The 26,178-nt window shown below is 31.4% G+C and overlaps 1 protein-coding gene across 1 annotated transcript in view; it reads right to left on the bottom strand.

Annotated features, from left to right (window-relative positions):
• LOC100164483 (division abnormally delayed protein) overlaps window positions 1–26,178 on the bottom strand; it is an 87,820-nt gene that overhangs the window by 30,975 nt on the left and 30,667 nt on the right. The window contains exons 2-3 of the mRNA XM_008186814.3: window positions 9,119–9,277; window positions 595–991 (exon numbers count right to left, since the gene is read on the bottom strand). Coding sequence (XP_008185036.1) covers window positions 595–991; window positions 9,119–9,277 — 556 coding nt within the window. The remainder of the gene's footprint in view (window positions 1–594; window positions 992–9,118; window positions 9,278–26,178) is intronic.

Raw genomic sequence — 26,178 nt, 5'->3', positions numbered from 1 at the left:
CGATATCAAAACCATTTTTGTTTTTAAAAATTGAAATATTTAATACAGTGAAAATCATGAAATGAAATTTGGTATATTTTTAAAATAAAAATCGTTAAAACTATTTCCTTATTATTTAAAATTTGAACAGACTATTCGATATTTCGATCAGTATTATTTCATACACCGACTACTGCTATCTATGAAACATTATTATGCTCTAATCATACACATTATTGTTATTACTTACCTGTTACCTATATAGAACCATAAATGTGCGCACAATTTCTGGTAGGGTAATCAGACATATTACGTAGGTATAGATATTCATATTGACACATAAGTTATAAAAACTAATTTGGATGGGGTAACCTCATTTAACTATATTTACCATGGTAAAAAAGTATTTTATGATTGACTAACAATTATCATGATAATAATATTGAATATTGAGGGGGGAAAGTTCGCAGAGTAGTCAAGTGCCATTGTGTCAACTATGACTACACCGTCATGTTTATGCTGTTACAGTAGATTTTGTAACAATAAAATATTTTTTAACTTATAACATAATAATAATAAAGCTGAATGTCAATACTCTCCATATACGATAATTACCTTAGTGCGTGTACGAGTACATTGGTGGCGGCGAACGTCCTGGAAATGTCCTTGGCCAGCGTGTAGGGCACGTCGCCGAACGGTTTGACATCGAACGATTTGCCAGTTAGACACTGAACGTAATCTTCGTCGAACTCGGTGGCGCCGCCGTCCGGTCTGTCAGCCGCCGCGGCCACCGTCCGGTAGACGACCGGAAACAAGTCGGCGAACAGCCGGGAAGTCGCGTCCTCCAGGCTCGTCGCCGGGGTCGTTTCCGGGTCCTCGTGCACGTACCGCGACAGCCGCCCGTAGAACGCGTCCAACGGACCCGCGGCCGGTCCTTCGATGCTAGCGTACACGTCCGCCAGCACCCGGACCGTTTTGCTCTTGGACTTCCGGATCATGTGCGTCATGTGATCTGAAACGATAGTTTTCGAAATACAATATATTATAATAGAATACGGATGTAAGTATAATAATGGTTAGATATTATATTATTATATTATATAGTGTCACGCTCGTGTTGCGGTAAGTACCTATACCTATTATCCGATACGTAAGACGTATATTATACTATATAATATAATATTGAATCGCTAAATAGTAAATACACACGTGTCTAGGTTTTAAAATTGTTCAGGAAAAACAAACAACTTAATATCCCTGAGGAAAAAGTTGAATTACAATTTTTACAAATATTGTAGTATGTGTCATAAAATAGTATAGTAAAATAAATGATACACATATGTTTCTACAATTACTTGAAGAAATATTATAAAACTCTATAGGTACTTAAAGGATTTAAAGGTCGTGTACATGACGTGTCATTTATAACTTCAAAATGCTATAAATTTTAAGAAAAACGTGTTTTCTTATAAACAAAATAATAACTTTATATTTTAATACAACCTACTGAAAATTAAAACAACATTATTATATGATATTATATAGTAGATAATGAGTCACAACTACTTTATTTTATTGCAATTTGAATTTCATATTGTAGATTAGAAATTTAATTATTGGAATATTTTACTTTATTGTTATGTTCTATTTTTTCTTGTTTGAACCATCTCATTTTGTAGCGGAAATATATCATATTGTTTCTAAAACGTTTATAAAGCTAGTTTAGGGATTAATTTTGCCAGCGTAAAATCTTTAATTTTACTTTCAAGGATGGGTAAGTTTGATGGGCATCGCGTTGTTTTTTCTCAATTTGAAATGGTAATTGGTATGATATTATTCCATCAACGAATTCACTTGTGTCAACTATTCAAATTTGATCTGATACACAATATTATTATTTGCAGAGACGCGTAGAAAACGTTGAGTAAAATTGGCGGGGTTGATTACGCGTTTAATAAGCATGTGATCGCCTCTGATTTCGAAATTCAAACGAGAGGTCGCAATGGTAAAGTGATAGCTTATTTTATTATTATTACGGTAGGAAATTAGAACCGGTGCACGATTTGATGCGTCTGCGGTCTGCATATTATCCCGACGCATGCACGCATGTGACATCATATTAATATTACAATATTACGTTGTTACACTGATTTAGCCTTCTTCATTATTTCCTTCACAAGTATTGATATCCGCGGGGTGGTGACGAGGATTTCGAAAACACATTCAAATCTCTATTAATTTGTCGAAAGTTTTAATCGTATATCGTTATAGGAGTAAATTATATGTACGCTTATAATAATATAAGAAAAAAAACAAATTCAAAAAATAAAAAAGGTAGGTAAACCTATACATGTATTTAAGGCTTTAAGCATGGGTGTTGTGATAGCTATTAACAGTACTCAAATACTTAATAAAACTGCCCTCGACTATACACAATAAGATACAATAAAAATATAATTTGCATACTACATTTGCATACTTCGCAGTTTGCACAGACTACGAGTAGAATTTAAATCGAGTATATGAAAAAAAGACAGAAATAATTACGATCGTATATTTTTATTACTGCGATTTGATTTTGAATACTCGACGTGGATTTGTGTAATAGTGATTATAATTATTATACCTATTATATTATAATATACGGATATAATGTATACGCGTATAGAAGATCATTAGCTAAATTCATACTCGTTTTAGCTTATTATGTTTTATGTGGTCTCCAAAGAAAACGTACAATTTATAATCATCGACGTACCTTGTAAATATAATAATAAAATATTGTAATGGCATAACTTATATAATATGCTAATTTCTGTCGACTGCGCATATAATATTATATACGTACATAATAAACTGATATTAAATTAGCACAACGATCGTACGCACCGCAATTATGTACAAGCGAAATTATTACGATATAGTTCACACACACACACACACACACACACACACACACACACACACACGATCTTTAGCAAATATGATTCGTGTCTTTAATTAGGTAAATCAAATGGACGATTACGCAGCTATTAACACGTCGAACTCAATGGTTGCGTATAATTATTTCGCGACTAAGACTCCGAGAGTTGACGAGTCCGACGACAATCGAAGCGATTGATATATATTATATACATCTGTAGTAAACATATATTATAATAATAAATTATATAGGTCAAGTATCGGCGACACATGTGCCCGTCTCTCACCCGGGCGTGTGCACCCCAGCGGTATGCGGTAGCTGCTACGGTTGCACATCACTATAGGTACGCCCTATATACTTATGAGTTATGATAATATGTGCATTTACAGACTAATCGACAGCGAATATAACATACGCTGTCATTGTAACTATATTTTAGTAGAATGGTATATGCTGGGTGATCGGCCATTTAGCTTAACAAGACACTCGTATTATTTCATAAAACTAAAGATATGTTTTTGAATGTATTTATTTTACATAAACTTAAATAATTATTACAAAATAACATTTAAAAAAAAAACTTATAGTTTTTACTATTTTTTATCGTAATCTATATTTAAGTTTTTATTCTTTTGAAAACGTACATTTTAAATTGCCTATTCTAAAGCAGAATAATATTCGGAGTATTTATATTTATAAAAATCAAATTCCGGAAAAGTATAGTTAATTTGTAATAACTTTGAAGCTTAGACGAACGGAGTAGTGAAACCAACATTTTGCGAGGTACTCTTGCACTACTCCACTCCACTCATCAAAACTTTAAATACTTTTTAGCTACTCCTCCAAAATTCGACTTTTGTACATCAAAGAACTAAAAAAATATGGATCTAAAAATACATGAAGTGTTTTTTTGACGAGCGTTATTAAAAAATTAAAAAAAAACAATTCAGTAAAAAGTATCATCTTTTAGAAAAAAAAATGTTTTCTAGCGACATAAAGCTATGTAAAAAGGTATTTTCAAAGCGTTAATAGTTTTTGAAATGTTGAAGGTCTTACGTTAATTGGATCACTCGATATATTATATAGACATATTATTTTTGGAATCGGATCGTTTGTGCACGCACTGTGTACGTGTGCCGTGTGGTGTACTTAGCGTATATATATATCATTATTAAACTCGTTGTAGGCTGTTATAAAATTATTAAGTACGATAGGGCCGCGGGTAACGCGCAACGGGTTTAATAAGGCGGTATAATATTATGTAATATGTATATTTATAGATACGCGAGGAGAAAAAAATGAAAACGAAATGAATAATAATGATAAAAAAAATCAGATTATATGAAACGGAATTAAAAGAGCGGTCGGAGGAGAGGGAGAAAATACAAGAAACAATTGAATGGGACCCGCCGATCTGGACTGGAATGCAGTTTGCTATAGTGCCCGGAGGACGTCGCCCGCGGCGGCTGGGGGGGGGTCTATCGCTGGAATGCGGCGGCGGCGGCCCGCGTGTCGTGCGAGTGTGCAGTATACCGAAATGAACGTTTATTCACCGTCATTCGTCAACCGGGGTGAAAATATATTTTTATGTACGCCGTCGGGTCTTATAGGATATATTATTATTGTATGTTATTATATTATTATTTATTATTATTGTCTACAGGGAGCATCTAATGTGAGACCGACGGACCGACTCATCGTGCAGCGTGTGTGTGTCACGCGCATATACCGGCTGAACACATTATTGATAATAATAATAGACCGTGCGTCGTAAGGTACCTATTATGTTATTTACGACGAGTTTGCGGACAAACCAGACTGCTGCTGCAGCTGTGAGCCGCGAATTGCGATCCAGACACACCAACGACCGGCGAAAATGGCGCAGTCGCGGCAATCCCGAAAGCGGAGTGAAACTCACGTGTACCGCGGTCTGATTAATTTCACTACAACAGGTGGCTACACTAGTTCCCTGAGTACATTTTAGTGATTTCAAAATAAAAATGTTTCAAATATAGGTAGTTTATACTCGACTTTGAAGTAAACAAAACTTTAGGACAAAAAGTTAAAAGTTGAAATATTATATTACACTATTAAGACATTTTACGAAAAATATTATATTTATACCGATTTTATAATATAAATATATTTTATTAAGCTTCCTTGCCGACAGCTAAAATGCACACATTTTACAGGTCTACCATGGTTTATATATTATTATATGTATATATTATTGAAAACATAATATATAATGCGTAACACGAAAGAAAAAAGGACACCCCCATCGTGTGCCATAATTATTTGTAGCCGGCTAATAATTTCGTCTTTGTTCCGTCTATATAATATAATATATTGTATACAACATAATAATAATATATATATATATATATATATATATATATATTATATATACCTACGCTGTTATTATCATTATATATACGCGTTTTTTTCAAAAAGACGTGAAAAGAAAAGGACGGTCGACAATCGCCATAACGGCATAACGCAATGTATATGCGGCACAACCCCTTGCTGCTCCTGCTGCAGGTCTAGATGGTTATCGCCGCGTGGTATAGGTGATTATTAAATTATTTTTTTTTTATATGCGTTTCGTTATTGGATAAACTATTTTATATACTCTGTCATTTCATAACGCCATGGTACGTGTACATGGATATAAGATATATTGTGTGTTCAATACACGTAGGTATAGGTACGATATACGGTGCGAGACGTTTCGGCCGAGGGCGGTTCACACGCCAAAACAATATTACTGCATGTTCACCGTTTAGGTGCGATTAAATACCGTTTTATTACTCTTCGATAACGATAATATTATTATATATATGGTATATTAAATATTATTTTATATAGAAGGCGGAATCTTTATTACGAATTGTTAGAATCAGACTTAGATGATCAATAAACATTTTGGTATTACACTATTTATACCACCAATAGGTTTATTATGATAAAAGTACGAATACCGGTAACCTTAACTTTAACGCGCGAAATCTAGAATTTATAGACTACTGTCGGTACATTTGAACTTTTGTCGTTCGATCTTAGTAAATTATGAACTATTATTGTAGTTCTGGCTTTTACAAACAAAAAATGGTATCTCTTAGTATAGGTATACGTCTTATCTATTACGAAATATATAAATATGTTGGAAATTAAAATGTCTGAATCAAATACATTGAAATACAATTTATATTTGAAAATTTTAGTTTATTTATAATTATAAATGATTTAAATTATATATTTTTATTTGTTAATTAAATATATACAATGATGATGATTAAAGACCGGATTTATATGTTTTTACATATCGTTACTGGGTCTATGCAGTCTTATGAGAGTAAAAACTGTGGACGATTCGTTCAATTCTGAATGCGTAGAAAAAAGTTTTTTTTGCATATTTGAGAATATTTCATGGGTTAGAGAATATTTAACCCATTTAGCATATTTTGGAATATTTCGTAAATTGTGAGAAAAAATTTCTATTTATTTTTAATTTTAATATTACGGTACCTACCCAGAAAATTTTTTTTTTGAATATTTACAATTTACTTTTTTTCTTATCAATTTGATAAAAATAAAACACGCAGTGTTATCAAGGTTTATCAATTCATATTTTTTATTTCTTTATAAAATAAGTTAAAATTAAATAATTATGTAAAATAAGTTTCAAATACTAATTTATATTTTATCTCATCCAATTTGGTTTTTTTCTTTTTTAGTTTATTTTTTATATTAGGGAATAGGTTTTACTATGATAAATTATTTATCCTAATATTTCCCAAAAATTATAGTTTGTAAAAATCAGAACTACAATAATCATTCGTAATTTGACCGAATTAATAAATTGGTAAACTCTTGGATTTATCGGTTAAACTTCAGTTTTGCCAGTATTCCTACTTTTACCTAAAATAAATATATTAATAAGTAATATAATATATAAAATAATGTATAAGTACATAAACTATGGGCCAAATAATTTTCAGTATTTTAAAATATAAATTCACATGGTGGTAGGTAGTAAAAATAATATACTTTGTTATACACCACTTATAATATTGTTACGTCTAATAATTTAAAGGTTGCTGACGGAAAACCAATTTGTTCAGAATAAAATGTCGTATCTAATAATGCACATAATACGACTTACGAGTCGAAAAAATGTTTGAGAGCGAATTAATGATAAAACCACAGCTTTTAGTCTATATATATAAGAAAGTCTAAGGAAATTGCTAGCCTATTATAATTAAGTAAGGTTTTGTTATTTAATATAAATTTATTAAGAACAATTCTAAAAAATTTATAATGAAATTGCTCTTTTTGTTATAAATTAATTTTAATCGAAACAGAAGAAAGTAGCATAAAATGTACAACTTTTTTTACTTTATTATATATTTTAGTACATGAAAAGAAAGACTTTAAATATAATATAATCCTATTTGTTTTAGGTACATTTTGTATCAAAGAAATACTTATCATATTAATATAACACAAAAAATATTTTAGTTGATATAAAATATTATTACTTATAGACTACCTATAGTAAACGTTTTAAAGTTAACATAATATTCATATTTGTGTTCTATAATATTAATTTTTTTTTAAAAACAATATGGCAATATATTTCAGTAGTCTTAAAAGTATTTGAAATTAACTATAAGTAAGATAAATGAGAAAAAATTCCATGAAAGTAATGACTACACAGTTGAAACAACCTAAGAATTTTAAATTATCTAAATGTTCAGGTCACCGCACCGGTTCCGTTATAGACGGATGGGCGGGATCTCGAGAAGTGTGTTTGAAGTAAAATTACTGATGACTGATGAGCTAGTTGGAATTGGATTAAAGTTTTGCATGGAAATGTTTATAAAAAAATGTAGTAGTTTCATTGATTGAACGGATTTTGCGGTCAGATTTTAGAGATTTGTTTGAGAAGTACCTGCGGGGAGTTCCGGCAATTAGGCGAAGGCGGATATTTTGGAAGGCTTGAATGATTTTATGTTATTAGAGTTCTCAACAAAAACCCTGAGGACAATGTCCATAATGGTTAGGATTTGTATTATGAAATAAATGTAATACGATTTTCATACAGCCCACATTATACCTATATTATTATTACCTACATATTCGGCCGAATTCGTTGCGAGCCAAATCCTGGAAAATTAGATAGTTTATAAGGTCATCCACATATACAGTATAGGAGAGTTTTATACTTTAATATTAAATAAAGTTCAAGGGATTATGTTAAGTTCGAGCGTGGCAGTGTCATAATAAGGGAAGTGTGCAGTTCAGCTTTTTCCTCTTATCCTCAAGATGAAGAAAACAAGTGTCTGTCTAGGATAAGATATCATATTTAATAATATTTACATGCATACGTTTTATATGTGCAACCAATTGCGCCGAACTATAAAAAAGTGTTACACAACTTTTTTTAATTACACCCACGACCCACCTACAATTTACAAACAATTTAAGTAGAACTGAATACCGATAGTGTTGAATTTAAATCAACCACAAATTGCTAACCTTTAATAATATGTAAGTATACCCTAACGAAAGTTGACCACGATTACACGCGGTAACCAACCACCAACCCAACCCTTAAAAAAAGGTGTGCGGTCACTGCACCTTTATAGCGTACCTACCTATTCTGTTCCACTGGGTTAAAGCAACTATATTGATTTATTACGAAAAAAATAATGAACAATGAACATACATAATTTATTGATAATTAAGGTGTAGTAACTACCTAGTAAATGCAAATTGTCGGTTAAATCAAAAGAAACAGTCGTCGGTCTTTTTCTCAGAGTGTTGTCTATTTACATGTATTAAGTACACGTTATAGCCGCATAAACGCAAAAGAAGGAGACTCGAAATCCGACCAGCTATGGATCAAAATTACCGTTTAATAAATTCATTCATGACCGGTTTTATACATAGCGATTTCTGTGACTTTTTTCGCTGATAACATAATGTAGGCGTAAAATTATAATAATAATAGTAAAAGATATCCCTTAGGATTTTTTTTTATTTTTATTTTTACGACCGTCCGCCTTCGCATATATAAATAAGCCATAACATAACATTATATATATTTATATAAATAACACACCAGCGGGGGCGCGTGTCGTCCCCTGAGCACATTTTGTGTGTATTTTTTTTCTCTTATATTTTTCTTATTTTATTTTGTTTTCTGTTTACCTTGCAAGTGATGGGCGGTGGAATTGAGCAGGTCATAAACGTAGCCGGCCTGAGCGGCCAGGTGTTTCTTGTATTCGCTGTCCACCATGTCGATCAACCGAGCCTCGGTGGCGGCGTTGCAACAGCTCTTCCTCGACTGACACACTTTCAGATTGTCTCCTGCAAACACAAGAAAACGATAAATTACTTCCAGAATAAGACGTATTCATCGAACGGCATATATATTCGACGAAATGGGTAATAAAACGTCGTGTGTGTACATTTTTATATATGTATTGTATACGAGTGTATTTTTCTGTCAGAACCTTCCTGTCACGACGAGGATCCCGTTGTGGGCAATAATAATTCATTGTAATCAACATGTCCGAACTATATCGTTATTATTATTATTATTATTATTATATAGTAAACCATACGCCGCGCCGTGGACAGTCGCCAAAACACAATTTTAAAAACCTCGCTACAGTATCTTAGGATGCTGGGGAAGCAGCTGTAGTTTGTATATTATTGTTGTTGTTTTTATATTTATACATTTTATTTTAACCTCAATCGCCCGCAGTGTTCCAAATTTAGCTTAAGGGATACCACTGGTCCTCGATGATCTCCAAAATATTTTGCAATTTATATAGGTACAATCTGAATAACTCAATACTGTTAAAATATTTAAACATAATTATGTGCAACATGTTATAATAATTATAAAATTATTTTATTAAGTATTATGCTTTTAGAGGCTAGACGTATACACGCTTACCTATATTATATTATAAGTATAAATGTATAATAGACAATACACTCTGTAACTAAAATACTAATGGATCAATTCATTAAAATTTAATTAATTTTAATCAACGGACAAAACAGTATCAAAAAGACTTAACAACACATTAAATGTTGCAAGACTGTAACGTCATAGCTCTACCGTTTTATTTTAAGTTCTTGGATAAAATCCCATTAAAATAATTAATTTACTGAAATCGTGTTTAAGTAAGATCCCTCTGACCCATTGCTTTCTGACATAAATATCAATCTAAATCCCTACAAAAACACCGAACGAATTAAGTAATTGGGCTTCGAGCCAAAGGTGAACTGGAACTGTACACAACTTGAAAATAGTAATATTTACTTAACACGCTTTAGTTTAATGATCTGAGCGGTTCCTTGAAATAACATTGGTAACATTATACTGCCATTCGAATTTATTTTCATATGGACCAACCAAAATATAATTCAAACCAACTATACTTAACTTACTGAGTTTTCAAATGTGATCGTTTACAATGGTACATACTCAATTTACTGTACGATAGTTTTATTGAGTTATAATTTATAATTCTATGGTAAATTACAATTAATATTGTCAGTTGTATTTTGTACAAGTATTTAATAATATATCGATTTAACGATCAATTAAAATTTAATGAAAAGATTAATTATTATTCAGCACGGATAACCGCACACATTTGGAAGTGTGTATGAGTAATACACTTTTTTGTCCTGGCTGACTATTATGACGTATACAATAAAAATGTGCAAAGTACGTCGATAGCATTTAAAAAGAAAAATTATTCTTGTGGATAAGTTAGACATAAAAACAAATTTTTTTTAAACTTTATCCGTCTAAGACCTGGATAATATATGTATCTACCTATATTAAGTTGCATAACTGATGAACGATAATGAATATTCGTATTTATTAATTTTCATCTCGAATTTTTAAATGATTTTAGTGATTATTTTATCACAATATACAATGTATATTGGATACCTAGTTTTCAACTTGAAAAATTACGTGGATACCTATACAATATACGGTATCATTAGTTATTTTTACCGTGATTTATCAAGTGTCGCGCCACTCGCCAACGATATAAATCGTTTTTGCACCTCGGACAATTTCCTATATCAATTTATTATATGCTACGGTATATTATATTATTTTATGCAAACGTTGAGTTACGACTTAGTTTGTGTTTCCGTTCGATCGCGACGAACGTCCCAATTAATTTACAAGGCAAGATGCGAAAAAAAAAATATAAAATAAATAAATTAAGGCTATATGCGCATATTATAAGCCATTGTTCAATATATTATAACAGCGCGTGACATCGGAATAAAAGGCGAGCTACAATCGTTATCACGTCTTCGTTGGACATTAATATTCAATATGATCGAGAATTATTATATACCGATACCGAATATGTATGCTGAAATCGACTCGTATGAATACTTAAATAGTACACCAACTACGTTATTGCCGCGTACCTATATCGACAAGGGCGCGAGGACAAGAATATCAAAATGTCAAATTTTCGAGTTGAAACAAAATATTGTACACCACGTGTTTGTAGGGAGGACGTGCTGCAGTGTCGTCCTTCTAATGCAATAGACATAATATAATACTGTAGCAGCAGTAGGTACCTACACAGTATCATGCACGACTTCTGTACGATACTTCGAAACATTATAATATGTATAGGTATATGTATAATACAGTCATCCGAATCTAAATGGATTAAACTATCGTAACGACTTATTGCCTGCCGGAGTGTATATATAGGTATACAAAACAAATGCGCACACCCAAGTAATAATTTATTTATACTATGATATATTATATTGTTGTTTACGTTTATCTTTTAATCCGTCTTATTGTGTATATTATAATATGTTTAAGTATAGTTACCGCGAAAATGCTATAGATCAATATATAATATTCGTGTGTATATAATATAATAATATACGATTCGGTCTTTCACGGGTCGTTATATACAACAACACAATATAATAACGCACATATAATATATTATGTGCGGCTTTTAATTTTCAAACGAGAAAAGGAGAGAGAGGGAGAGAGAAAAAAAAACAATCGGTACCGAAATTTCGGGCACGAGTGAACGTTGCCGAGAAACCCGACACCCGCCCCATAGTTGAGATGAATTATTATGTCCACAGATTTTACGGTTTGCGTTTGTGTGTGAGTGTGTATATGTACGCGAGTACCGCGCAGGGGATGATAGAGAGGACACCCGTGTATGCGCGTTATTATCGGTCCCTTTAGGGGCAAAAGAAAATAATAATAACTTGGCGACAATTGTGAGTGAGCCGCACGCATATAAATCTTAATGTCTTCCGTACAAAAGACAGATTTTTTTCCCTCTCTCTCAATAGGAACCCGCACCCCGAGGGTTGTGCGTTGTATTGGAATGTTTGTGTATTCAGAGGAAATCGAGGTTAATTTTTTTTTTTTAAACATTCTTCTTTCCCCCGAAAAGGTACCTGCGGCGGGCCTTTAGCGCCATAAAACGCCAACAATGGCCCAAGAGAAAAAAAATAACGAAGGACACGTCGTCACCGTCCCGTGTAAATCAGAGATGCCTTTCATAGTAAAGATAGGTTGATATAGGCGCTAGGCAGCCTGCAGGTAGGAGTTAGGTATACGCACACAACAGGATTTTCAGAACCATTTTTTCTTTATATTTTTCTCAAAATCGTAATATGTGTTATTTTCAGACGGAAGTAATAACTTTTCTCGCACTCTGTGCGGCTTTGTTAGCAATATAATATTATATATTATATCTTATAAAGGATTATACGTAAGAAAACGGCTTTGAAAAATTGTTTCCATCTTCGCATAATATACCTACCTACCTACCTACCTACCGCATTTGTAACACATTTTTTTAAAACGAAAACGTCACAGTATTACGGTAACCCTCGTTATAAATTCACGAGGAAGTAGTCCTTCACTCGGTTATTGTAATACACACGAAATACGATACACGATCACCGATTCCAGAAGCTGGAGGAATCATATTGTTGAGCGGCACGTAGTGCACATATATGTACGTAGGTACTTGTAAACCCGTCATTTTCGGTTCGGTCGCAATGTTGACCTTATTTTAATAATGATAATAAACGCCTTTCAACTCGTTTCCTTTCAGACGTTCAGTCTAAACATTAAACACACACTTTCTGTTCCGTATAAGTTTCTCTTATAATATATACACTGTGAGAGGTATTTTCCCAATTGAATGCACTACAATAGACACGCGTGTTACACTTTTCGATTTTCAAATCAAAAGAACAAAGTCCAGACATCGATATTATTATAATAGATATCGATAGTAAAAATAATGATCGACGATTCGAAAAAAAGTACCTAATACTATACCTATACACACACATAAGTAGTTGAATCAACTTCGTCTTTGAAATTTGTTCATTAAAATATACGTAATAGAACAACCAACGAATTAATATCCAATAATACTATAATAGGAATAGTAAAAACATATTTTATAGTCAGAAAAATTAAAATGACAATATTGTGCTCTTTAAAATATATAAAACATATTTTACAGAACCATGTTAAAAATATGGTCGTGTTAAACGATAAAAAATATATCATGTACTTAACTAAACGTTGTTATTATCTTAAAACTAATTATTGTTCTAATATGCTGTTTGTGTCAAGTCCAAAAATTACGTTTTCGTAATAACTCCATTATATACTTAACATTTAACAAAACGCGATGACTGTAAGCTTGTCCGGTCGTGGATTCTATGTGTTTTTTTTTTTTTTTAATAATATCGTTATGGCCTGCGTGTGTAATGACCGTAATCAGGAAAATACATTTTTTATATATATTTTTTTTTATCTTGATTAATGTCTGAGCGTCATTATTATTATTATTATTATTACACCAGCTGTGTGCCTATGTGTATAGTGTAAGCGTTCCGCTACCAGCACAGGAGTCGGAAGTAAAATCAATTCGAGCTGGTTCGTTAGCAAGCGCGCACACAACTATATACTGCCTGAATACATAGCTATATATATATATTTTGTATATTACCCATTTATACATTTCAAAACAGTTACCGCAAAAATTCAGAATTAGTGGGTGTTGTTGGTGCTTCGATACCGAAATTGTTTTGCCCAACGCTTTAAGCTCGTCAAGTGTTAACAGTATAGTAATATGTATTATTATGTATATATAATTATTATGCATTGTTTATGAACGATATTATTATTGTAATTATGATTATTATTATTATTATTATCGTATAAATTAGTTGTAAATATAAATATTTTTTTAAACACAAAAAACGTTGGCAGACACGTATTATTATAGTAGTAACAAACATTTTCCAACGACACACGAAAGTATTTTAATTATATATTTATACCTAGGTCAGGCGTGGATCCAGGATTTTCCTAGCAATATAGAGGGGTACGATTATTATTGAGAAAAATACTTATAGCAGTGTCATGAATATAGATTTTGAGAATCAGTATTTTCTGTATTATATTGTGTACATGTATTTAAGTATGATTATAGTGATGGTTGAGATATACAGGTTATTGCACATAGACTCGGATTATTATCATCAAAACTGCTGCGAAACAGAATATCAATTTTGTGTATCATATATTGGTACTTGATAATTATAAGCTCGCTTAATGCTGACATTTTTGTTTTTATCATGTAAAATATTTGATGGAGAATAGGTATATAATATATATATTATACCTTTGGCTTATATAATTCTACCATAATTGTAGTAAGTAAATAAAAAAAATAGTAAATATTTTGTTAAGCATGAAATCATATTTTTATTACACATTGTATAATATAAAATAACATATCAAATGTGAACTTTTTTTAAATAATAATAAGTCACTTAATATTAAATAATATTTTTTTCCCCATCTTATTTTTTTTCATTCACAAATCTATCAATGACATTTTTTGTTCAAATATCCTTATGAGTAATGAATAAACAATCCGAACTCTATGGTTAACCTTTATTCAGCCGTTCTAGCCTCCACCGACTTTTAAGTAATCGAAAAAACTGCTTTCAGCCGCTAACACAACGACTGAAAAGTAATAAAAGAATTTAAAGCACAACTAACTATGAAGGTACCTACCTACATATTGTATAGCAGTCGGGATCAAACTTGTCTAAAAATAAAATCGTATAGAAAAAGGTTAAGATATTATCTGACACGAATTTATTTCCAAACGTGGATTTATTTCTGCAGCTCCCTGGAGACGCAAACAGAAGAGAACAATATTATGATTCGGCAAACTAACGAATTTATAGGTACCGTCAACAATATAAGTGAAGGCGATCTCACTCTCCAAGCGTTCTAATTTTTCTGGACCCGCAATATAAAGTTTTAAAATATAGCTAGGTACTTATATCAAATTTAAATTTCAGAGGTTCAATTATTTTTTATATTGATTAATAAAAATGTTTTTTAATTTTTAATTTTATATAAAATATATATCATATTATTCTACTATTGATCGTAACAATCATTTACCGCAGCAACGAGCGATTTTAGATAAATTCATTAAATAACAAACGCTAAACGCATTAATGATATATCTATAATGATATAATTTTATATATAAAACATAGGTACCTAATATTAAAGTATAAGTATATACCGAGTTACACGAATATAGCACCAAGTCATGTAAGGGACTGTCAAATGAACGTCTAATGGGTTTTACTCTTATATTATAATATATAGAACACTATAACAGGCATCTAAAAGGTCGAAAATCTGCTACTACAATTGGGGGGGGGGGGGCAAACTATGGTTAAAATGAAATAACAAATTTTCAATTTTCAATACATTAGGTTTGAAAATGTGAAACAATACCCCTCTGAAGTTGTTCTTATAGCAATTTAAAAAAAAAACTGAAAAGACATGTGCACAATTGTATTTTATATAAGTGTTTAAGTTCAAATTGTCCATCACCGACGCTCTGCAGACATTTTTTACGTGTACCTACAGTGATTCGTTGAATTTCAACTTATACAGAAGGAGCTATAGCAATGAGGCTTTTATAATTTATATTTTATATAATCGCAGTCGGTTCAAATAAAGAATTATTTTTCAATAAAAATATTTACTAATATCTTATATTACTATTAAAATATTCTATGTAGGTGCATAGTAAAGACATTTTTAAAGACATGTTGGATAATATTTATAAAGAAAATAATATTACATTTAATTGTATTTGTCTTTATATAAGAGAGCTCGAAAGACTTTTGAGCGGGCTGAGCCCCCACTTCAATACCCCTCCCCACAACGACCTCTACCAATGGATACCCATCGGTAAACTGCGCTACATGAAACTATGCGAGAAATCGAAAAATATTTAAATACTTTTTTTTACCATCAACCACCGGCTGCACGTCATACTTCTATAATGTTGCTTATTATATAGCGGCGCATATTTTAATTTCATTGCTGCTAGGAGTGGCGGGGAGCGGTGCTCATCCCCTGCCTGTTTACCCTGAGGATCGCGTCTGAATCACATTAAATATTGCGTAGGGCCGACCGCGGCCGCAACGAACCGCGAGCGTAAAACCGACGATCAAATCTAGGGCGACCGCGCGCACAGGCGCCGGGCAGGCGAGGCGTCGGCGGCGGGGATCTGGTGCCGCCGCGGCGACTGCAAAATCGATTCCGATATTACTCTCCTCTTCTTTTGTATACACGAAAACCCGCTGCTGACGCCGCCGCGCGATTCTAGGTCAACATACATATCAGTGTGTCGCGCCGGCTGATGCTGTGTCGAGGTTGCGGTGGCGGCGACGACCCGCCATAAGCCATTAGCCTGTGACGGCGGTAATACCGTCGCGTGATGGAGAGACGGAGGCGGTGTGGACTCGACCCGGCGATTGTTCGGTTGGCCAGCCGTGGACGGTTCATGGGGTGGGTTGGGAGAAGGGCTGGTGAAGGAGAAAGGGTTAAGTGGGCAAATGAGGGGTGGTGGAAATGTGGGGGTAAAATCGCAACTTGATGGACTTTTCAGTGTTTTTTAAATTTATTTTGTGACACTATACGCTCGAGATGACTTCACGAGTAGGGTCACCAGTTGGATGTAGGTTTGGAGAAATTTTTCAAAATTGAAAGCGTTCGAATTTAAATTAAAATTGTATTCTGCTGGTCACCACCAACTGAAAGACTGCCTTTATTAAAGGTAGCCACAACCCCCCTCCCCCCCTAGCGCGTTACAAGTCAAATGATATCCTCATATTGACGCATCCAAATCATGCGTGAGGCAGACAAAAATTAAAAATCATAAAAAACGAATTTGCAAGTGAGAATTATTTTTGGTAGGTACATTTGTTATTTTTATAACTAACTACTAACATAACACGGGTTTTTACTTTATTTACTTAATCATATGACATAGTATTATGTATTAATGAATTCATATATTAAAACAATACGACGAGAAGCAATGGAGAAAAAGGAAATTGTATAAGAGACACAATAGAAATAACCAAATGCCATTCATCGCTTGAATTCGTTGACAAATCAACATACATCGAGGCGCAACACAAACAGTATTTCTATCGAAAATGTAATTTATAAAAATTCACTTAATCTACCCGACTACCCCTATCATCGTACTATACCTACTGTAGTTATTAGTTGCTAGGTATTTAGAAAAATAAATAAAGTTAAGTATAGTCATATATTTTTATTATTATTAATTTAGGGCTTGGAAGTTGTAGAAGCTAAAAAATGTAAAATATGCACGAAAAAATTGCAAAATATGCATTAAAAATGTTAAATATGCGAAAAATATGCGTACAAAATCAATGAAATATGCACTTTTTTAGCTAAAATTGGTGAAATATGCATTTTCAATTTTCAATTTTCAATTTTTTTAACTCGCAATTGTATACCTACTTCAAATTTCTACTTCTATCTAATTAGCTAGGTCTACTATAAATTGAGATCATACAGAACAATATGCAATTCCTACAACTTCCGAGCCCTACAAATAAGTATTTCGGCATACTAGCATGATAGACTAAATGCGTGTCACAATATCACTGTTATTAACTTCGTAATTGACTATGGCGATGACAATAAATACCTTCGTTGATAATTTTTAGTTTTATATTCAATATTAGTTGAAATATACAGGTTAAGATAGAAAAAAATCAATTTTTTTAGAAAAATATAAAATAGGTATGCATAATATGCATATAAAATCAATGAAATATGCACTTATTTAGCTAAAATTGGTAAAATATGCAAAATATGCATTTTCAATTTTCAATTTTTCAACTCGCAATTGTATACTTCAAATTTCTAGCTAGGTCTGCTATAAATTGTGATCATACAGAAAAATATGCAATTCCTACAACTTCCGAGCCCTAATTATTATCATTATTACCTATACATTTATAATATGTTTACTGTTTAAGTACCATATAATTATCACATATTAATACTGTAAACTATTATACTTAAATAGTATATTATTTATAAGTAGAATATAATAATGATTTTTACGACTTGTGTATATATTATAATATCAGTGTATAATATACCGGTTAAACTTTGTTAAGCTGACGCCTGAAAAAGTGGGAAAAGAAATTATACAATAATATTTAATAATAATAATAAATTGTATTGTACACCTAATATTATAAAATCGGGCGTGCAATTCTGTTTCACTCAGTAAAAAACACGCACGCTGCAACTCGACCCAAATTTGAATTTTGGCACGCAATTCGAATGCAGTCCTATAATATGCATAACACGAGCGCGTATTCAAACATTGCGTTTCGTCGGACGTCTTCACGAGACGATTGACGATTCGCGGACAGTCATGGCGTATATAAAATTATAATACTCCCAGTGGTGTTTGGATGTTTTAAATTATAATTTGTTACCGCCACAGACGCCGGTCATTGATTAGTAATAATTATTATTATCGACGATGTAATAACCAGTCATTATATTTTATGCTACGACAACGGCTGCATTTTTCTCAGACGATATATATTTTAATGATATCGTCTAGACGTTGTATTTTTCATAAAACACGTAATAATATTGACGAAGTAGTGATGGTAGTACGCTGCACCCATTAACTATAGACGACAAATTAGACAACTGTTTATTATTGTGGTTGTTAAAAAACAATTATTAACATAGGTAGTCGACTAGAAGATACTCTCGCGTAATTACTAACCAGAAATGTGCCCCGAAAACTGTCTGCCGGTAGTTGCGCATTAATTCTACCTTCTCAAATCGAAATACTCATAGCATGGCCGTTGAAATGTCTATTTGACTTTAAAATAAAATACATTATATTAATTATTGCTCAATAAATGTTTTATTTTCTAGTTTAATTCTTTTTATTTTTTCGTCAGTAAATATTTTACTTACTTATAACTATAATACAAAATCAACATTATAATAATATAAAGACACCTGACACAGCACGCAGACTACATCCACAGAGAATAGAGATCAATACGAAAACAACGCAATACATATAATATTATTATAATAATAGTTTACAACACACGACTGTACGGATGACAATAATAATGAAACGAAAATGAAATTGAAAAAAAAAGGTAGGCAGGTAAGTACCTGACTACCTACCTAATTTGTATAAAACATATGAAAGGCAAATGTATCGTAGGTACCTATACAGCAATGCAATATGCAATACATGGGCATAATAATAATTCATCGATCGGCTTATAAAGACAGTATACCATTTATATTATAGGTATACATACATTGTATATCATGCATATACATTATATTATATGGTATTGTCATCTTCGGTTGAATTATGGTTTTCGATATTATTGCATATTATTATAGTGAAGAAATATCCATCCGTATATAGCCGAAACCGATTTAAAATTCATTTCTTTCACGAGCGCGCATCGAATTCTTTTCTCAAACATTTAAACGTTTTACATAAAGGCGAGCCCAGCCGAGGTTGCGTGTTTATTTCAGCGTAGTACCTTAATAATTATTACCTAGGTATCTAACGGACAATATTCAAGACATTGTATGCGGTCGTCACAAACGGTTTTCACAATTTCACCGCGCAGTGTGTTTTATGTATACCTATGTCCTATATTATTTTAAAGATAATCATTATGTATGTCGATTCATAGCCGTAGACATTTTCCTCCAAAAACAGTAGAACGTACTTACGTATTCCTTGAAAAAACCAATATAGATAATTTTCTCCACTCTGTCCGTTTTCCCTCATTATAAAAATTATGCATTTTCAGTTTTCACCCACTTATTAATCTAAATAGGAATCCACCAATACTTATCATTTCCTAGCCAAATATTATTCGATTTATTTTTATGTACATAGGTGAACAGTGAATATGAAATTAATTAAAAATAAAATCATTGTGTTAATACATACTGTAAAATGTAAGTTTTTTATAATCGTTTAAAACTGATTTAAATAGAAATATAATATGCAAATTATCGTCATTTTATTAATTACCTATAATATATACATATTATTAATGTGTGTAGTGTGATATATGACTTGTATACTATTAGAACACAAATTATTTGATTTTAATATTTAGTTAAAATAATAGACATTCTAGTTTAAAAAAAAAATGTGTGGAGGGAATAAAGTACCTTTCTTCTTATTTTTCAGAGGAAAATGAATAGTGAAGTAAACGAAATCCCATTTTTGAACGAATATTGTATCACGTCGATTTTTTTCGTATCCTGAACCGTACCTAATCGCTATATTTGTTTCACAGTTTACACTTATTGAAGTATTGAAGTATGTATACTTTATTATACAGGTACATCCTATACTATATTATATATATTACATACTTATGAAGTACCTATATAGTATATAATAGCTAGAGTCGATACATAGCTATCGAGTATCGAGCACTCTGCAGTGATTGTGTAAACGTTAAATTTTTCCAATTGATATGATTATGGATACAAACAGAAAACGAATCAATAACAAAAAAAAAAAAAACCACAAATATGATAAATACTACACAAATAATTGAAAAAAACCGTTTGTGTCGCTCTCGATAATATAATATATTATATAAATATTTTTTTATAGGAACTTTACAATTAATATTCAAAAATAAAACCATATTTTTTATAACTACTCTAGTTCCTTTGAACTTAAAAAAAAATATTTTTTTCCTTTTTTTTTTTCAAATTCAAACGATATTTAACTTTGCGAAAAAATGATTCAAACGCCACTCGAATGCGGAAAATGTACAATATTTTATATATTTGTATAATTTAAACGTACAAAACATCTGAACCGAGCGCAAATAAATTAACGTTTCTAACGGGGACAATTAATTTGGGTGAGTGGTTCTTTTTTCTGACGACTGAAACACGACGTTTCTATCGTTTTCGAGCAAATATGTAATAATATATTATTAACATTATTAATTATTGTTATTTGTTAATATTATTTTATTTATTATTATCGTATTTTCGCTGACGCTTAAATCACGTATGACGTCATAAAATAATATATTACACCCGTCACGTGCACCAATTATGATTCGAGTGTTTGTCGCTGTTCGCGATCGTAAATATCGGTCAACTCGTCGCGAAACGTTCGGTCAGAATTAGTAAGCGTGTTTTTGAAAAAAAAATATTTATATATTTTAAGTTTTGCTCTTCATAGTTTAATGAAATAATACACGATTGTTACATTTAGTTACATACAGGAATAATGAATAATTACTTATAGTATTTTCAGTGTCATATGTTGCTTTATTTATAATACTATTTAATTATTATATCATCGGTAATTGTTTTAGAGCTTCAGAAGGTTCGTTTTAATCAAAAAAGTCTCTGAATGTGCAAAATTTGGCATAGGTACACGAGTTAAAAAGTTAAAGTTAGGTTATTTATATTCAACATTTTTTGCATTTAATTTGTATTTACTTAACTTTCATCTAACTGATTTTTGTTGATGTTGACTAGATGAATCACGAGTTTCTTTAAATCAAATGTTACGTTAATTTATAAATGATTAAATAATAAATATAATTTAATGATTAATGATGATTGATACAATGATACATCTTAATATAAAATTAAAAATTTCATTATTGTTGCCAATAGCGATTAGTCAGAATTGTTTAATTAAAATAAGCTATTTAAAAATTAAAAATTTTTTTTAAAATTAACATAACTTAAGATGGTATAATTTTTGGTTTTAATACAACTTTTTAAAAATTGTTCCAATCAACTATAGGTAACCAGATATCATTAACTTGCATAGCTTTGAACTAATATGTATCATGTAAATCACGTTTATTCTAGTACAACTTGTGGGACGTTATACGCACTAATACCTACATTGTACATCGATGAGCATAATATTATAATTTACAATAATATTATACTTAGTCGTACCTACAATTCGATTTATATAAACATCGCGAATTCGGGACAAATATTTTTGTCCATCATATAGGTACACGTATATTATATTATTATTATTATTGTTATGGTGTTTCTAGTATTACAGTAACAAATCTGGTTATATGGATGTTAGTATTACTATATTTTTATAACCTTTGGACAACGATATAAAGGTCGAATTTGAGAGGAAAAAATCTATGCTTGTACAAGCAGCAGTAGGTATATCGTTCGAACAATGTTATTTTCGAAAACGCACAGCAATAATAGGTACTTAGCTCGCCGTACTAAATTATATATATATATGACTTACAAGTCTCGATTTAAAACTCCACCACCGACACTCTACGAACGACTCGACATTTTTTTTCCTCCCTCGTGATATTTGGCCCGAAAGATAAAATTTATCACAGCGTATTATTATTATTGTATAATGCTATGGAGCTGCATCGCGCTAACCGCGCATATTATAGCCCGTCGGATAATATGCTGTCGTATAACAGTACGACGACCTTTTGGCTACGACTTGGGCTGAACAACTAACACAACACCATTAATTGTATGATATATAATAACAGGAAAACATTATTACATGAATGCAGACGATATCACATTATAATAGTATAGCACATCGTCTAGGCGCTAAGATGCGTTACATCGATCGATGGTCGCGGGTTTTTGTTTGGAATTTAGGATCACGAATTCAGCTAAAAACGACTAGCCTATAGCCGTATTAGGTATAGGTATGACGACAACGAACGATTAAAAACAATAATGATAATAATTATAATACGATTATTATTAATCTAACACGCGTGTGATCGACCAAACAAGGTTTGCTAACACAGCAATTTTTATTTTTCTTATTTTAAAATATATTTGATATTATATGCCACGAGATGTTGTACGGCTCGTGGGCCTTTCCGTATAGTGCGTATACGATGACAAATTCACTGCTGCGTAAAAATTAAAAACATTTCATGTGTCTTATCGTCAATATATTTTTATTATGAGTTATATCTTATATATAAATAATATCGTACGTTCGTACATAGTACGTTATAATCGCTTTTACACCCACAATATTATATATTCGCGTTTCATTAATAAATCAAGAATTTAAAATAAAAAATTCATAAGTTTACAAGCATGATTAATATATTATATAATATTACAAGTGCGAAACACGGTTCGAGACGTGCAGAGAATTTTCAAAGAACAGCGTATAATATGATATATGAATTAATAAAACCTTTTTTCCTAATACTTATTTCATATGTTCATAATTTAAGTAAATTTTTGTATAGTGCATGTGCTGTACATTAGTATAATTTTTTTCAAACATTTTTATTCCTTCCTACAGCCTCTTATGGTTAACTTTGTTATTATCATATGAATATTTCGTTTGAAAAAAACCAACCTTTAGTTTAGTCAATCTGTTTATTATTAAGTACGACCTAACGGTTTTTTTCTTCAGTCGTTCACAACTATTTATCATTCCTATACATGGTAAAAACGCTGTAAATAAAATATAAATTTTTTTTATACTAAACTATTATACCCGCGCATAATAACAAACATAACGTTACTTTTAACACAAAATAATATAATAAATGTAACATAACATCATTATAATATTATGTTCAAGTATTGAAAATTGTATTCGCGCGCATATTCATATTTTGTTCTGTTATAGAATAACTAACAAGTGTATATATAAATGCTTTCATGTTTTTTCAATAACAAATAGGAACAAGACACATCAAACTATTATACTTTAATATTATCTTATAATATATATGAACACGTGCACATCGTTCAAATAAATTGCTTATTCGTCATAATATTTGTAATACATTCTTCAGATATTTATTCATTTGATTTTTTTTTCTATAGTTCAACAATGAACCCCAAGTTTTTTAAAATGCTACCGTTGGTCCTGTAAAAGGAGCTACACTACACACAAAGACGTAACATATAAGGAAAATACAAATAATATCAAAATGTGCTATTTGTTTTTAATGTCTTTATAAAATAATTTAATGAGACACAAAGCCGCAATGGTTTTGCATGTATATATATAAGTTCTGACTTCCCGTTGGCCACAAAATCAGATCACTTTTTTATCACTCGGGCAAATTTTAAAACAAATGTTCGCTTTTATATATAATACACTGCAGTAGTCATGACAAGCGAAACCATGCAAATAAATTCTTCTTGAATCTTGGATTTTATTTATTTATTTAATAAGATTTTGATCCTCCCTCCCTTTAAATACATTTCAACTATAGTACTCGGGGAAAAGCGTTCAATAAATTTTCGTCTCACTACGATTCCGTGTAAACATTGTTTGCATTTAACCCTCGAGGGTTCGAAAAAAATCAGTCTGTAACGCATAAATCAAATTTCCTCACAGACTTTCACACATTTTCACTGAACCCTTAACGCATCTGATATCAGGTGCACGTTATATATAATATCGAATGGTATTTTATGTAAGAGAAATAATAATTAAAATTTATTATTATTATTATTTTTTGTATGTATGTATTTTTTTACTCTACTCTATGGGCACCGATTATAATAGCGTAGAAATGGTTTGGACCTTGGGGTGGGTTTTCGTAAAAGTATCAACGTCAAAAATGGATGACGTTTCGTAAATAAATTTTAGTTGCTAACGGTATTTTAATGGCGTCTTAATACTGTGACACGATATACATAATAAATGTTTTTACGCGTCTATTTGTCTTCATTCCCTGTATTCGCCAAAAGGACGACGAAACAAGGACGGGGGTGAGAGATACATATAATACAAAATGCGTACACTCGAAACTGTTGAGCCAGAAAAGAATGATGGACCTACGGTATCGATTTGGCACAGAATTGCATAATAAGCAAAGCTTGTACGGAGATAATATATAATAGTCCTTCGCTAATGACCTAGTGCACACAATGGAAAAGTTTTTCATAGATCCGAAGAATTAAAATGGAACATTTTTTTTTCACTTTTGCGTTATTTAGTGTATACAGACATATACCAAGTCACCAACCATTGCCATTAATAATAAAAGCTGGCGCACGACCGCGGTCGTTCCTTCTTCTAAATTATTTATATTGTGCGTGTATATAAAATATTACGATATTAAAATATTATTGATTATCAGCTGCAAAAAAAGAAAAAGTGTATTAAATATGTAATTCAAATTATTTACTTCTTAAGTCCATCACCACTATATTTTATAATCCGAGAACCTGCAGCAATAATCAATATTTTATGTTGCTGTTAATATATTATCAATCAATCATAATTGTATATTTTTATTCAATTGTTTCAACATAAGTTAGGTAATGTTTTGTATATTATTGATAATATTCTATTATAACAAAGATTATGTCGATAGACAGCAAATTGAAAAACCCACAAGAACATGAATAGATTGAATGCATTTTTATGCTAAATTAAAACTTAGAATATTATTATAACATCTATATATGTTGCGGATAATCTGCAACGTTTTATATACTATGTTTGTGCTTGATTTTATGACGTGAAACCGTATAGAAATTTTTTATCGACATTTTGCTATATGATAATATGATTTATCTAACGTAAAAATATGGATATACGATAGATACACACAAGTTTTGAAGTTCACAACAACTTAATAGGTACCGCACATGTTGCGGCTAACGGACAATTTTCCATCTCATTATTCTTAATATTGTTATAAGCAGGGCTCGGAAGTTGTAGCAAATGCATATTTTTCTTGGTTCGTCCTGGAACAACCAAACTAAGATACAAATATGTATCATA

The sequence above is a fragment of the Acyrthosiphon pisum genome, chromosome A1, assembly GCF_005508785.2.
Source record: "Acyrthosiphon pisum isolate AL4f chromosome A1, pea_aphid_22Mar2018_4r6ur, whole genome shotgun sequence".
NCBI lineage: Eukaryota > Metazoa > Arthropoda > Insecta > Hemiptera > Aphididae > Acyrthosiphon > Acyrthosiphon pisum.
Note: the sequence above shows the minus strand (reverse complement) of the source record. Positions and strands in the feature narration are given on the sequence as shown.